The sequence below is a fragment of the Thunnus albacares genome, chromosome 8, assembly GCF_914725855.1.
Source record: "Thunnus albacares chromosome 8, fThuAlb1.1, whole genome shotgun sequence".
In the NCBI taxonomy this organism is placed as follows: Eukaryota; Metazoa; Chordata; class Actinopteri; order Scombriformes; family Scombridae; genus Thunnus; species Thunnus albacares.
This window is the reverse complement of record NC_058113.1, coordinates 15655571-15669010: the sequence shown is the minus strand read 5'-3', so window position 1 is coordinate 15669010 and position 13440 is coordinate 15655571. Positions and strand designations below refer to the sequence as shown.

Genomic DNA, 13440 nt, shown 5'->3' with positions numbered 1-13440 from the left:
CTCACTCCTCCGGACACTCACCTTCAATTTGTGGTGGAGGTGTACACCTCTGATGTAGGAGTAGGAGGGGTCTTGTCACAGCGGTCCCCAGTGAATAACAAGCTCCACCCCTGTGCCTTCCTCTCCCGGAAATTGTCCCCCTCTGAGAGGAACTATGATGTGGGCAACAGGGAGCTGCTGGCTATTAAGGTGGCTCTGGAGGAGTGGCGGCACTGGCTGGAGGGCACTGAGCAGCTGTTTCTCATCTGGACAGACCATAAGAACCTGGAATACATCCACTCTGCTAAGAGGCTCAACCCCCGGCAGGCAAGGTGGGCTCTCTTTTTCAACCAATTCAATTTCATTCTGTCTCATCCCACAGCGCCCCTGGTCAGACATGTCACTGGACTTTGTCACAGGTTTGTCACCCTCTGAAGGTAACACGGTTGTCCTCACAGTGGTTGACAGATTTTCTAAGATGGCTTACTTTATACCTTTACCTAAGTTACCCTCAGCCAAGGAAACGGCTGAGGTGGTTCTGCATCATGTGTTCCGCTTGCATGGTTTCCCCAGGGACGTGGTGTCTGACCGGGGGCCACAGTTCATCTCCAAGTTCTGGAAGGCCTTCTGCTCACTCATTGGAGCCGCAGTCAGCCTCACTTCTGGCTATCACCCCCAGTCCAACGGGCAGACAGAGAGACTGAACCAGGAACTGGAGAAGGGCCTTCGCTGTCTCACCTCCAGTTGTCCCTCCTCCTGGAGTAAGAATCTTATCTGGGTCGAATATGCACAAAACACCTTGCCTTGCTCTGCCTCTGGTCTTACTCCGTTTCAGTGTGTCTTCGGTTATCAGCCTCCCCTGTTTCCTGAGTTAGAGACTGAAGTAGCAGTTCCATCTGCTCAAGCCCTCATCCTCCGGTGTCGCCGGGTTTGGAGCCGGGCCAGGCTTCAATTGATCAGGGCCGCAGCCGGAAACAATAGGGCTGCGGACAGACGGCGGACCCCGGCCCCCTCTTACCAGCTAAGGCAAAGAGTGTGGCTGTCTGCTCAGGATCCTCTCCTCAGGGTGGAGTCACGTAAGCTGGCACCCCGTTTTGTTGGACCTTTCCCTGTATCCAAAGTCATTAACCCTGCTGCTGTCTGTATCAAGCTCCCCAGGACCTGGAGAATTCACCCCACCTTTCACGTTTCCCGTGTCAAGCCCATCTAGGAGAGTCCTCTGGTTCCCTCCTGATCCGGGCCTCATTCAGGACTTTCACTGGTGCCACCGCAATCTTCCTGATCCGTCTGGAGCCGTCCCTTGAGGGGGGGGGGGATACTGTCATGAATCATCCTGCCTTCAGGTTATGTTTTGTTTTTTCTCTCATTTAGTCCTGCATTTCCTGTTTTATTTTGGTTTCTAACTCTCCTCTGGTTTCAGATCCACTTCCTGCCCTTGTGTGTTTCCCGCTCCTGTCCTCGTCTTCATCCCCTAATGTCCTCCACCTGTGTCTCATTACCCTCACTCCCCTTGTGTTTTTAGTCTATGTGACCCCTGCTTCCTGTGCCAGTTCATCTTAGCCCTTAGTCGCAAGCGTTCCAGCATTATCCTCTTTGTTATAGTCTCTAGTGTTTTTGACCCTGGATCTGCCTTTTTTTTTGACTCTGCCTCTACCTAGCCCTTTTGGTCCTGTTGCCCTCTCTGACTGCCTGCCCGTGTACCGAACCTGCTATTAAAGACTTAAGACTTTTTTGGAACTACTGTTTGAGTCGTGCGTTTAGGTCTAGCCCTGGTGTACCAGACAACATTGTCAATGGGTTAGATGTATGAAATGCCATGATAATAAAATAAAAAAGTATTTTTAAAAAAGTAAAGGATAAACCCAACCTTTAAGGTAGTTTTGTAATTAAGTACTTATGTGGCTCATTTGTTAGTTAAAATCTGATGCATGCTCATCTTCCATTGAGTCATGTCACAAAACAAAAAGTTAAACATTAGGCATGCAGGGACATTTTACTTATGTGTATGTTTTACTGTATGTATGTTGTGGATTCATTTGATGTATTTGACTGATAATAAAGTGATGCCATTTTGTGCATGCTCAAAACTTCCAATACTATATTAATTCTAAAAACATGTTAGAAAAGATATATCCTAGCATCAGATCAGTTTTGTTTGCATGGATACAGAGACACCACAGTTTGTGTCCAGCTTCAAGTGGACAGTGGCAAGAAGGGAGTTGTCTACTATTTTATAAAACTTTCTGGTAATATGTAACTTACATCCAAATGTTGATTCAAACAGTCAACACCAGAGCACCACTGAAAACATGAGAGGTGCTGCAAAGGGTATAATGTAATAAAGGGTATAAAGGGTACAATAAGAGTATAATGTAGTACTATTGTGTATCTAGGGTACAGATGCATTATGTTGCTCATCTATCAATGAAGACAATGTATGATTTTAGAAAATGTGACAACATTTTTTAACCACAATGCATGAACAGCCAAAGTTCATGCAAAAGGGTTTATGGGCTTCAAAAAAGAGAAGTGCATGCTGCTTGTGTCCCCGCCTCAATGAGTGCGTTTACATAACACGTCTGTCCACACATTAGGCTATATTAACTAGTCAGGGTTTGATCAGAGTTATTTCTGCTGCAGACACATCCTCAACTGATTGGAGAGCTTTGAGAAAGGTACTGTACCTTTGTTATTCTCAGAGCTTCATATTTGTAGCGTGATATGAACCCACAAGGTAGAAATAAGACAATAAAAACATCAGATTTTGGATGGACAAAGTATAAGAATGATAATGTTATTATTTATTTCATGTGTTTTGTTCAACAAGGTTGGCTGATGGTCTTTTGCAGTAATGCACTGTTAAGAGTTTGGTAGAATAATAGAGGTATAATAACAAGGACAGACTGAGTCAATAAATGGACAGAAGACTGACAAGGTTCACATTCAGTGGAAACAATCACAGGCAGGCAGAGAACCATTAATAAGAATGGTCTTAAAGTTACAGAGAGGTAAAATATTTTTAGATGGCATTGCACATTTTTCCACAAGATCGCTGCACTAACAGTAAAGGCAGTTTTCACCAGATCAAGTCTGGTTCGGGGCTCATGGAGCATCAAACAGTCACTGAAGCTGGTTAAGTATGGTCCACAGCACCACAACAGCGGAAATGAGATATAAAATGGAGTTTTGCCTACGAGGACTTTGTAGAAATAAGTACTAGTGATTACTATGTCTCTATGACAGGGAAGCCCAACCAACTTTATCATGGAGAAAAGGATTCATTTTGTTTTTGCTAGTAGTGTTTGTGGGAATGTTTTCTACATGCTTAAATTTGTTTCGTAACTCATCAGTAACATGCTAAAAAGTGTTTTGTAATTTCTAAATAAGTCCGATAAAGACTGAAAAACAGGATGCTGACAAAAAAGACACTTGCTATCATTGACCTGTGAAAGATCTATATCTACAAATGCACTGATAGATGATAGCTGAGTATACATGTTCTTTTGCAGCAACACCCTGTTAAGAGTTTAGTAGAAGAATAAAACAAGGACGGACAGAGTCAATAAAGTGGACAGGAAATAGAAAAGGTTCAGGTTCAGTGGAAGCAATCACCAGCAGACAGAGAACCTTTAATAAGAATGGTCTTAAAGTTACACAGAGTGTTTTGGCTTTTAGTTGACATTGCAGATTATTACATGAGACCAATGCACTAACAGCAAAGGCAGTTTTTTTTTATCAGGTCTGGTTTGGGGCTCATGGAGCATCAGACAATCACTGGAGCTTATTAGCACTACAGAGCACTACAAATGGCAGGAATGAGAAAATGGCACTTTACCAACAAGGGCAATCTAATTTACATAAATAGTGAGCAGGACAGGCCCCAAAAGAGATGCCTGCAGCACACCCTTGGAAGCAGGCAGGAATAGAGGTTTGGTCGTTCCTGCCTTAATGAAAATAGTAACAAAATAAAATAAGAACTGGTATGCTGTTTGTATGTATGTTTGTATTCAGTAAGTTCTATTAGATCCTCCAGAATATCCTCTATACATGATTGTACTATACCATTTTGTTGCACTGCATTTGGACAGTCAGCTTTCTCTGTGAAAGCCACAATTCAGTGGAATGTCCTACCTGATGATTTGAAGAGCTGCAGTTCAGTGCTCAGCTCTGTGACCACTGAGTCTGGATTTGATCTCATGGTCTTCTCAAATAATCTTGCCTTTGGTTTGACATGCTTACATTGTTGATTTCTGGTTGACATTGTGGGTGTATGCGATGTGCTATTGTGCGTAGCTTTGTATTTTGTATTTTGTATAATGTGTCCTGTGTGTTTTTTGCTTTGTACTGTGTGTTATTGTGCTGTTATATGTTTTAATTATAAGGGGCTGCAGATGAAAATTAGCTTGAAGCTAAATCTGGTACAGTGCATCATTTATGTTAAAAACTGTACACTGTCCCGATAAATAAATACAATACGATGTGGATTTTCTCTGCACTTTCTCTGACACTTTGTTGGTTAACAAGAAAATGGGTATAAATAAATAATAACATGATCAAAAATAATATAATAATAATAATAAAAACAATAAAGTAACTATTTGGACTGTCGACAGAGGAACTTCATACAACTTTGCATAGTTCAAGTCAAATCTTTGTGAAAAGCATCTTCATAGGCTATTTTTGAGAGCTAAATGCATTTTCAATTGTGTGTTGAAATATATATAGATAGATACATACAGGGGGAGATTACATTTGTTCTTCCTTTTACCATTGCAGATCTCAAGACAATAACAGAGATGACTGCTACACCTTCCTATCACACCAATACAACAGGTGAAGAAATTGGCTCTTCTAATGACATCTATGCTGATCTGAGAAGGTCTCTCAACATCATGTCTGTCGTTATCTACTCCCTGGATTTCGTTCTGGGTGTGCTCGGAAATGGAGTGGTTATCTGGGTGACTGGGTTCAAGATGAAGAAAACAGTGAACACAGTTTGGATCCTCAACCTTGCTGTGGCTGACTTCCTCTTCACAGCTTTCCTTCCTTTTAGTGCGACGTACACAGCTCTGGGTTTCCACTGGCCTTTCGGCAATTTCATGTGCAAACTGGACAACACAGTAAGATTTCTGAACATGTTTGCCAGTGTCTACATTCTGGTAGTGATCAGTGTGGACAGATATGTGTCTGTGGTGTGGCCAGTCTGGGCCCAGAACAACCGAAATGTACGCAAAGCGTCCTGTGTGAGTCTGGGTGTCTGGGTATTGGGTCTGATACTCAGCACTCCATGCTTCATCTTCAGGGACCTTTGGCTATCATCTCATGATAAACCAATCATATGCTACGACAACTATGCCTTTTCTGATGACTTCGATAACCCATCTGTGAAACAGTTACTAATGCTTCGTTTTAAGGCCATGACCATCACTCGCTTCCTCCTGGGTTTTGTTGTTCCCTTCACTGTCATTGTCTCCTGTTATGCTGTGATAATCCATCGTCTCAGGAGGAACCGTACCAGGGCCAGCCACTCAAGTCGCCCCTTTAAGATCATCGCTGCTGTTATCACTGCTTTTTTCCTGTGCTGGGCTCCCTTTTACATCATGACTCTAATAGAGTTATGGTATCACATTGATAATAGGTCAAGTGAAGTATTAAAACTTGTCATCACTGTCGGGGTCCCTTTAGCCACCAGCCTGGCCTATCTTAACAGTTGCCTGAATCCACTGCTGTATGTCTTCATGGGCCGAGATTTCAAGGATAAAGTTCGCAAATCCATCCTGAATGTATTTGAGACTGCTTTCCGGGAGGAGGTTTCCCGTTTGCACACTGACACAAAGTCAGTGGACACCAGTCAGAGTCTTGACATGTCAATTCTAAATACTCAAGTATAAGGTTGTGACATGAATAAACAAATACTGAAACTGCACATAAGAAAATAATTTTGACACAAATGTAAATGTATATACATCACCAGTCAAAAGTTTGGACACACTTTCCCAATGGGAAAGTGTGTCCAAACTTTTGACTGGTACTGTATCAAATTCCTTTTTTATTTCTTTTGTTGTCTTTATAAAATGACTTAGATTCCCAAATTGAAATGTTGGAACCTGTTGAAGTTTGATTAATTTGAGTTGTATGATTAGCGAACTGATTAGGTCAGGCAAAGAGTACTAGATCTTAACTGCACTTACAGTATTTACAATCTGATTGAAGGGACTGGTGGTAATATTGTACAATAAGGTAGCAGCTTCATAGTTAACTTGAGTTAGGGGTCTATTATTTCTTAACCTCAAGACAATATAAAATCACAGAAAAATGGAATGGCCCATTTATTTTATGTATGACTGTGGATATGAATATTGTGACATGTACCATGAACCATGAATGATTGTTATTGCAATACTTGCTCATCATTATTTTTACATTGTCAAAATATTATTTTTGACATGGCTTGTGCCTGGAATCTCTTTCTCTAGTATTGCACACTGATATATATATGGTGAATACAAATATTATAACCCACACAACTCATTTGCAACACCTCATGATAGTTTCAAAAAAATAAACCCCAAGTGTTGGTGGTAGTGACAGGGCCAAGGTTGAAGAGGAAATCATGATTGTGGTTTATCTTTCATCTTTAGATCTGGGGCGCTGTGCTCAAGCTTTCTTCCCTTTTTCACCCCATAATAATTTACTGTAACTACTAAGCTGTCAATCATAAGAAATACTTTTTGTTGTTGATTGTTCTTTTTCATTTTATGTTAGAATTTCTTCATAATATTAATTGACCAACAGAGGGAACTGTTTTACATGTCAGGTGCTTCTTAGATCTAGGACATAAATGTAGACAAAGGACAGCAAACTTCAGTCTTGTGAAGTGTTTTCCAGTCATCATCAGTCATTTGTGATTATGTATAAATATGTTAAGTAGCTCTATTACTCTATTACTCTGATAAGCTCAGTTGGATAACGTTCATGATGAATTTGTTTACATTTTATTTGTAAAATAGTTCGGACATCAAAGTAAATGTATAATAACTTATTTTAAAATGAATTTTATTTTTACACTCTTCTCATGGAGAAAAAAACAAGATCCTTTCACAATATAATTTTAATGGTTTACGCAAAGTATATTTGTAAACCTCTGTCACTGCATATCAGCCTATGTTGTGTTTGAATTAAAAAGAGAAGTCAACTACAACTCTGAGTGGATTGTGGAAACGTTTTTGCCTAGGCCAAACTACATAAGTTGATTCAGTTAAGCAGTTATTCACTCCAATAATAAAGAATAAACCCACCTTTTATGGTAGCTTTGTAATTGAATAATTATGTGGTTCATTTCTTAGTTAAAATCTGATGCATGCTCGTCTTCCATGGGGTCATGTAACAGAACAAAAAGTTAAACATTAGGTATACAGAGACATTTTACTGTATAGTGTATGTTTTATTGTATGTATGTGGTGGATTTATTTGATGGATTTAAGTGATAATAAAGTAATGCCATTTTGTGCATGCTCAAAACTTCCATAAATGTCACCACAGATGTTGTGACTATTCTGAAGAAATCTTATTGAAAGAGCAATAGGAATATTTGCCAATCTAGACCTAGTCATGATTTTAATTCTAAAATCATGTTAGAAAAGATATATCCTAGCTTCAGATCAGTTTTGCTTGCAGGGATACAGAGACACCACAGTTTGTGTCCAGCTTCAAGTGGATAGTGGCAAGAAGGGAGTTGTCTTCTATTTTATAAAACTCTCTGGCAATATGTAACTTACATTCAAATGTTGTTTTCAGTAGTGCTCTTGTGTTGACTGTTCAAATCAACATCGGTATAATAAGGTTATAATGTAGTAATATACTGTATTTACAATACATATAAATTATGTATCTCATCTATCAATGAAGACAATGTATGATTTTAGAAAATGTGACAACATTTTTAACCACAATGCATCAACAGCCAAAGTGTATGCAAAAGGGCTAATGGGCTTCAAAAAACAGGAATGCATACTGCTTGTGTCCCCGTGTCAATTAATTTGTTTACATACCACATTTGTCCACACATTAGGTTATATTAACCTGTCAGGGTTTGATCAGAGTTATTTCTGCTGCAGACACATCCTCACCTGACTGGAGAGCTTTGAGAGAGGTACTGTACCTTTGTTATTCTCAGAGTTTCATATTTGTAGCGTGATATGAATCCACATGGTAGAAATAAGACAATAAAAACATCAGATTTTGGATGGACAAAGTAAAAGAATGATTATGTTATTATTTATTTCACGTGTTTTGTTCAACAAGGTTGGCTGATGCTCTTTTGCAGTAACACACTGTTAAGAGTTTGGTAGAATAATAGAGTTATAATAACAAGGACAGACTGAGTCAATAAATGGACAGAAAACTGACAAGGTTCACATTCAGTGGAAACAATCACAGGCAGGCAGAGAACCATTAATAAGAATGGTCTTAAAGTTACAGAGAGGTAAAATATTTTTAGATTGCATTGCACATTTTTCCACAAGATCCCTGCACTAACAGTAAAGGCAGTTTTCACCAGATCAGGTCTGGTTCGGGGCTCAAGCAGCATCAAACAGTCAGTTTTGCCTATGAGGACTTAGTAGAAATAAGTACTAGTGGTTATTATGTCTCTATGACAGGGAAGCCCAACCAACTTTATCATGTAGTATGCAGTGATGAGTGTTGTAATTATCACTAGAGATGAACCTGTGGTCCCCAGAGGCAGCGGCATGTGGATATATGACATCCCCAAAATCCATAAATGAGAAAAAAAACCCGAGTCCTCCTTTACTACCCAAAGGGAAGCTGCTGTCTCTGTACAAGTCAAGCTTCAGTCACAGTTTATCAACAAGGTACATGATATTGAATTGAAAATATATCATCAAGTCAGATGCCAAGATATTTGTATTCTGTGACACTCTCCATATTAAACTCAGTGTGGAGTATGTATTGTATATTATGGTAATTGCTGTATGTCTTATTTTGTTTTTGCCAGTAGTGTTTGTGGGAGTGTTTTCTACATGATTAAATTTGTTTCATCACTCATGACTAACATGCCAATATATGTTTCGTAATTTCAGAAGAAATCTGACAAAGAGTAAAAAACAGGAAGCTGACAAAAGGAACATTTCCTAACATAGTGAAATACTAGTAGTACTATACTGCAGATACAAATGCACTGAAAGATCTTTTGCAGCAACACCTTGTTAAGAGTTTAGTAGAAGAATAAAACAAGGACGGACAGAGTCAATAAAGTGGACAGGAAATAGAAAAGGTTCAGGTTCAGTGGAAGCAATCACCAGCAGACAGAGAACCTTTAATAAGAATGGTCTTAAAGTTACACAGAGTGTTTTGGCTTTTAGCTGACGTTGCAGATTATTACATGAGACCAATGCACTAACAGCAAAGGCAGTTTTTTTATCAGGTCTGATTTGGGGCTGTGAAAGAAAATTGAATAGTAGGTTATCATTTTATAAATCTTTTGTATATATGTTACAAATGTTTTCAAACTAAGGAGTCAATGTTTGTTATCAACTGAATGTGATGTAATGTCATCGTCATTTTGGGGACACATGTTGGTGAAGAAATCCTACTCGTAGGCTAGTTGAACTCTTGAACCTGTTTCTATCTGAGGATTGCTTGCTGACCTCTGGGGTTAGCTAGAGATATCTTTGTCTTAAGCCTACTGTTTTAGAGACCATGCTTGTTTGTAAGAAGGTGTAATGGTTTGTGGAAGTGTCAACTTAGGGACCAGACTGTTTTTAGCTTTGCTTCTGGAGAGGTATAAAGCTGTCTAGTTTGAGTTCACAATCTTTAGAAAAAGGGCTGGCTTTAGGGAAAGGGCCAGCTGAATGCTTTCTCTCCAAAAATACAAGATGATTGTATTTTTGTTTGTGTTTGGACTTTTGTATAATTGTTACTGATGATGTGATGGATTGTACAGTGTTTACAACTGCTTCAACAAGTAACAATGTTTAATGCTTTCTTTATGTCTCCATGTGCCTTCTTTCTTGAGAGTAAATTTCCACAAAAGGGCTCATGGAGCATCAGACAATCACTGGAGCTTATTAGCACTACAGAGCACTACAAATGGCAGGAATGAGAAAATGGCACTTTACCAACAAGGGCAATCTAATTTACATAAATAGTGAGCAGGACAGGCCCCAAAAGAGATGCCTGCGGCACACCCTTGGAAGCAGGCAGGAATAGAGGTTTGGTCGTTCCTGCCTTAATGAAAATACTAACAAAATAAAATAAAAACTGGTATGCTGTTTGCATGTATGTTTGTATTCAGTAAGTTCTATTAGATCCTCCAGAATATCCTCTATACATGATTGTACTATACCATTTTGTTGCACTGCATTTGGACAGTCAGCTTTCTCTGTGAAAGCCACAATTCAGTGGAATGTCCTACCTGATGATTTGAAGAGCTGCAGTTCAGTGCTCAGCTCTGTGGCCACTGAGTCTGGATTTGATCTCATGGTCTTCTCAAATAATCTTGCCTTTGGTTTGACATGCTTACATTGTTGATTTCTGGTTGACATTGTGGGTGTATGCGATGTGCTATTGTGTGTAGCTTTGTATTTTGTATAATGTGTCCTGTGTGTTTTTTGCTTTGTACTGTTTGTTATTGTGCTGTTATATGTTTTAATTATAAGGGACTGCAGATGAAAATTTGCTTGAAGCTAAATATGGTACAGTGCATCATTTATGTTAAAAACTGTACACTGTCCCGATAAATAAATACAATACAATGTGGATTTTCTCTGCACTTTCTCTAACACTTTGTTGGTTAACAAGAAAATGGGTATAAATAAATAATAACATGATCAAAAATAATTAAAAAAAATAAAAAATAAAATAAAATAATAATAATAAAAACAATAAAGTAACCATTTGGACTGTCGACAGAGGAACTTCATACAACTTTGTATCATCTTTGTGAAAAGCATCTTCATAGGCTATTTTTGAGAGCTAAATGCATTTTCAATTGTGTGTTGAAATATATATAAATAGATACATACAGGGGGAGATTACATTTGTTCTTCCTTTTACCATTGCAGATCTCAAGACAATAACAGAGATGACTGCTACACCTTCCTATCACACCAATACAACAGGTGAAGAAATTGGCTCTTCTAATGACATCTATGCTGATCTGAGAGGGTCTCTCAACATCATGTCTGTCGTTATCTACTCCCTGGATTTCGTTCTGGGTGTGCTCGGAAATGGAGTGGTTATCTGGGTGACTGGGTTCAAGATGAAGAAAACAGTGAACACAGTTTGGATCCTCAACCTTGCTGTGGCTGACTTCCTCTTCACAGCATTTCTTCCTTTTAGTGCGACGTACACGGCTCTGGGTTTCCACTGGCCTTTCGGCAAGTTCATGTGCAAACTGGACAACACAGTAAGATTTCTGAACATGTTTGCCAGTGTCTACATTCTGGTGGTGATCAGTGTGGACAGATATGTGTCTGTGGTGTGGCCAGTCTGGGCCCAGAACAACCGAAATGTACGCAAGGCGTCCTGTGTGAGTCTGGGTGTTTGGGTATTGGGTCTGATACTCAGCTCTCCATGCTTCATCTTCAGGGACCTTTGGCCATCATCTCATGATAAACCAATCATATGCTACGACAACTATGCCTTTTCTGATGACTACGAAACACCATCTGTGAAACAGTTACGACTGCTTCGTTTAAAGGCCATGACCATCACTCGCTTCCTCTTGGGTTTTGTTGTTCCCTTCACTGTCATTGTCTCCTGTTATGCTGTGATAATCCATCGTCTCAGGAGGAACCGTACCAGGGCCAGCCACTCAAGTCGCCCCTTTAAGATCATCGCTGCTGTTATCACTGCTTTTTTCCTATGCTGGGCTCCCTATTACCTCATGACTCTAATAGAGTTATGGCATCACATTGATAATAGGTCAAGTGAAGTATTAAAACTTGTCGTCACTATTGGGGTCCCTTTAGCCACCAGCCTGGCCTATCTTAACAGTTGCCTGAATCCACTGCTGTATGTCTTCATGGGCCAAGATTTCAAGGATAAAGTTCGCAAATCCATCCTGAATGTATTTGAGACTGCTTTCCGGGAGGAGGTTTCCCGTTTGCACACTGACACAAAGTCAGTGGACACCAGTCAGAGTCTTGACATGTCAATTCTAAATACTCAAGTATAAGGTTGTGACATGAATAAACAAATACTGAAACTGCACATAAGAAAATAATTTTGACACAAATGTAAATGTATATACATCACCAGTCAAAAGTTTGGACACACTTTCCCATTCAACTGAATGGGAAAGTGTGTCCAAACTTTTGACTGGTACTGTATCAAATTCCTTTTTTATTTCTTTTGTTGTCTTTATAAAATGACTTAGATTCCCAAATTGAAATGTTGGAACCTGTTGAAGTTTGATTAATTTGAGTTGTATGATTAGCGAACTGATTAGGTCAGGCAAAGAGTACTAGATCTTAACTGCACTTACAGTATTTACAATCTGATTGAAGGGACTGGTGGTAATATTGTACAATAAGGTAGCAGCTTCATAGTTAACTTGGGTTAGGTGTCTATTATTTCTTAACCTCAAGACAATATAAAATCACAGAAAAATGGAATGGCCCATTTATTTTATGTATGACTGTGGATATGAACATTGTAACAGGTACCATGAACCATGAATGATTGTTAGTGCAATACTTGCTCATCATTATTTTTACATTGTCAAAATATTATTTTTGACATGGCTTGTGCCTGGAATCTCTTTCTCTAGTATTGTTCTTCTTAGATCAAGGACATAGACATAGATAAAGGACAGCAAACTTCAGTCTTGTGAAGTGTTTTCCAGTCATCATCAGTCATTTGTGATTATGTATAAATATGTTGAGTAGCTCTATTGCTCTATTACTCTGATAAGCTCAGTTGGATAACGTTCATGATGAATTTGTTTACATTTTATTTGTAAAATAGTTCAGACATCAAAGTAAATTTATGATAACTTATTTTAAAATGAATTTTATTTTTTACACTCTTCTCATGGAGAAAAAAACAAGATCCTTTAACAATATAATTTTAATGGTTTACGCAAAGTATATTTGTAACCCTCTGTCACTGCATATCAGCCTGTGTTGTGTTTGAATTAAAAAGTCAACTACAACTCTGAGAGGATTGTGGAAACATTTTTGCCTAGACCAAACTGTAGAAGCCCTATCTAGCTCTTATACATCCATGGCATGAAGCCAAAAGAGTTCAACTTCTTCCCCATTGCCTCCGCATCTGTGGGGCCCACAGAGCAAGTGCACTAGTGACTTTCGCTGGCCGAGCCTGCTACCTCTGGTTTAGCCCTCTGGCTAACTTGAAAGGGGATAAAACAATTCAATCATGCGGCTCTTCTAAACTTTCGAAATGTGATCAGACCGAACAGATCAAATTATGATATTG

General features: G+C 39.1%; 2 protein-coding genes across 2 annotated transcripts; both read left to right on the top strand.

Moving 5' to 3' along the window:
- The first annotated feature begins 971 nt into the window (after positions 1-971).
- On the top strand, positions 972-5895 carry LOC122987080 (chemokine-like receptor 1). The gene is made up of 2 exons (XM_044358729.1): positions 972-1322; positions 4756-5895. Exon 2 carries the CDS (start codon positions 4776-4778, stop codon positions 5868-5870), a length of 1095 nt encoding a protein of 364 aa, XP_044214664.1. The 5' UTR covers positions 972-1322; positions 4756-4775; the 3' UTR covers positions 5871-5895.
- A 2174-nt stretch (positions 5896-8069) lies between these two features.
- On the top strand, positions 8070-12203 carry LOC122987081 (chemokine-like receptor 1). The gene is made up of 2 exons (XM_044358730.1): positions 8070-8131; positions 11064-12203. Exon 2 carries the CDS (start codon positions 11084-11086, stop codon positions 12176-12178), a length of 1095 nt encoding a protein of 364 aa, XP_044214665.1. The 5' UTR covers positions 8070-8131; positions 11064-11083; the 3' UTR covers positions 12179-12203.
- The last annotated feature ends 1237 nt before the right edge of the window (positions 12204-13440 follow it).

Bases quoted from the DNA above. Each gene is read 5' to 3' on its own strand.
- LOC122987080 (XM_044358729.1), top strand. From the start codon at position 4,776: ATGACTGCTACACCTTCCTATCACACCAATACAACAGGTGAAGAAATT.
- LOC122987081 (XM_044358730.1), top strand. From the start codon at position 11,084: ATGACTGCTACACCTTCCTATCACACCAATACAACAGGTGAAGAAATT.